At 43.8% G+C, this 2,445-nt stretch overlaps 1 protein-coding gene across 1 annotated transcript; it reads right to left on the bottom strand.

The window, feature by feature from the left end:
* Positions 1–973: 973 nt before the first annotated feature.
* On the bottom strand, positions 974–2,008 carry LOC146664790 (zinc finger MYM-type protein 1-like). The gene has a single exon (XM_085411814.1). The coding sequence runs from the start codon at positions 2,006–2,008 to the stop codon at positions 974–976; it is 1,035 nt and encodes a 344-aa protein (XP_085267940.1).
* Positions 2,009–2,445: the final 437 nt, after the last annotated feature.

The following is a 2,445-nucleotide window of genomic DNA, read 5'->3' as shown; positions in this document are numbered from 1 at the left end:
CATCACGTGATAGAGCGGCTGTGGCATGCGGGACCTGTCGGTGGTCTGGATAGCATGTGGAGCTTCGCTAGCAACCCGGCATTTCATCTCCGACAAAGTTATCCCCGAGAGAAGTAAAGCAAGTGTGTAAGTCCATCTCTGAATGTTTGTAAAGCATTCCTGCGTTAAGCTTAACAAGCGATATATGGAGCGACTGCCTCTCCTGCTGCTACTTCAATCATGAAACTGCTTAACGATCAGCTGATCGGCTTTTCTGTCGCGAGTCCGTTTCTCTAGTTTGTTTTTGGCCCACTTTGCACCAGAAAGAGGAAACCATCGGCTGAACAACAGCAGCACGTTTAAGCTTGATCAGCTGTTGTTAGAATGTATTTAATATTACTTTCTACTCGAGGATCTTTTTCTAGCTGACGGCTGGTAACTGTGCAGGGGCGGATCTAGCAAAGTTTAGCCAGGGGGGCCGATAGGGCATTAACAGGGAAAAGGGGGCACAAAGACATACTTTTCTTTCTTATTCTCATTTAAAATGTCGAGCTTTTAATAAATAATTATCTGACACCCAAAGTTTTAATCTGATGTAAAATGAATAGAAGTCCATTACTGTATATAGTGACTATTAAGTCTAATATATATACCCTAGTAAGCTATAGTACTTTTTCCTTTGGGAAGGTACCATCCAGGGGCGTCACTAGGTTTTAAGGACAGGGGGGGCTTAACCCCCAAGAGATGTACACGACATGAACGAACGTAGTGAATGAGCACAAAATTTCACAAACAGAAAACAAAGACTGAGAAATTGTTTTCCTACTTTTTTGGACAGATTAAACATCCTAGGCCACCAATAGATCTATTGTTTTATTTCAGTCTGCTTTATAATACAGTACAACAAAAAAACAGAGGAAATGTGTTTGCCGCATCAATAACAAGAAAAAAAACTGAAAATAAAAAAGTACATTTTTCTGGCTGCAATCACCAGTTACTTGGTGGGTGGAAGCATCAAAGAATGACGTCTGTTTTTAAGAGTGGCAAATCGGTCAATCACTCTGTTGTGACTCAGATGCTGAATCGTGTCTTTTTCAATAGACATGACTGCAAGACTGTGAAGTCTTTTCTGACCCATTGATTGACGCAGCCAGGAGTGCAGCCGACGCAGTGCACTAAAGGACCGTTCGCACGAGCAGCGGCTGACAGGCACTGTTAGGGCAACTTGGATGGTTGCCTTCAGAGAGGGAAACATGTCTGAATCAAGGAGGTTGTACACAGACAACATATTTTTGGGTGGACATCCAGCCTCTGTTTTCCGGGTAAGAAAGTTTCTGGCCACCAGAACCTCCTCTTTTTTCAGGTCAAGTCTGTAGTGCTTTGCAAGTTCATTCAAGTGTGGTTCACTCAAGAAGTTCTCAGATTCAGGACTGCATGCCTGGACACCTTTTAGCAGCCCTGCATCTACACTGCAAAATCTTTGATCAAGCTCGCCAACCATCCGATCCACACAAGGGAAAAGTAACTCTCTTTTCAATGTGTCTGAGTTGTTCAATTCAGTGCGTGAACCCACAGTTGCCTCCAGGACAAAATCCTCCATTTTCCTCTGTTTGTGCCTTGTCTTGGCACCTGGTTCAGGGATACTGTGGGTGTTACACAGGGCCTTGGTTTTCTCATACAGCTCTGTAGCAAATGCATCTGAGTGTTTTCCCTTAATTGTGTCACACACAGCTTGTTTGCAGATAAACGCTTCTGCCAGGTCTAAAGTCTCTTTCTGCAGGAATTTGTGGAGTCCTTCGGTTACAGACAGAATCGACTGAAACATCAGTAGTGCATAGACTGCTGAGAACTTGTAGAGCTTTGCTCTGAGACCAACAGCTATGGGGGATCCAATTGCAGATAGGCACTCCAAAATGGCAGGCAATGTCTCAAGAACTGCACTGATTGATCGCAACTGACATGCCCAGCGAGTGTTTGAAAGTTGCACAAGCTCAGTTTTTGTCAATCCAAGCTTTGCCTGAGTCTCCATGAACTTATGATGATTGACTAGGGAGGTGCTGAAGAAAGAATACACACACTCCAACAAGCTGAAAAGCTCCACAGCCTCTGGGACAGCCTTGCAAGTATTGCACAAAACCAGGTTGAGTTGATGAGCATAACAATGCACATAGATAGCCTCAGGATGAAGCCTTCTAAAATGTGCTTGTACACCTCCAATCATGTCATTCTGGGATGTTGGTGAGATATACTGTGCATTTGATGGGGGATTATGTTTTTGAAGAAAAGCATCAAACTCCTTCAAAAGCTCCATGCACGCAAGAAAATTCCCTCTGTTTGGGCTGTCTTCACCTTCATCATGGCCACGAAAAGGGAGTCCCTGTCTCCCTAACATAGAGGTGACTGCAACAATTCGTCTGAGATACTCTCTTCTTTCGACTATCTCACTCACATTTGCAGTTGCTATCA

Source organism: Rhamphochromis longiceps, linkage group LG7 (genome assembly GCF_057381845.1).
Source record: "Rhamphochromis longiceps isolate RC_006_pf linkage group LG7, R_longiceps_female_GT1.1, whole genome shotgun sequence".
Lineage (NCBI taxonomy): Eukaryota > Metazoa > Chordata > Actinopteri > Cichliformes > Cichlidae > Rhamphochromis > Rhamphochromis longiceps.
The sequence above is the reverse complement of the archived record's forward strand: the minus strand, read 5'-3'. Positions and strand labels throughout refer to the sequence as shown.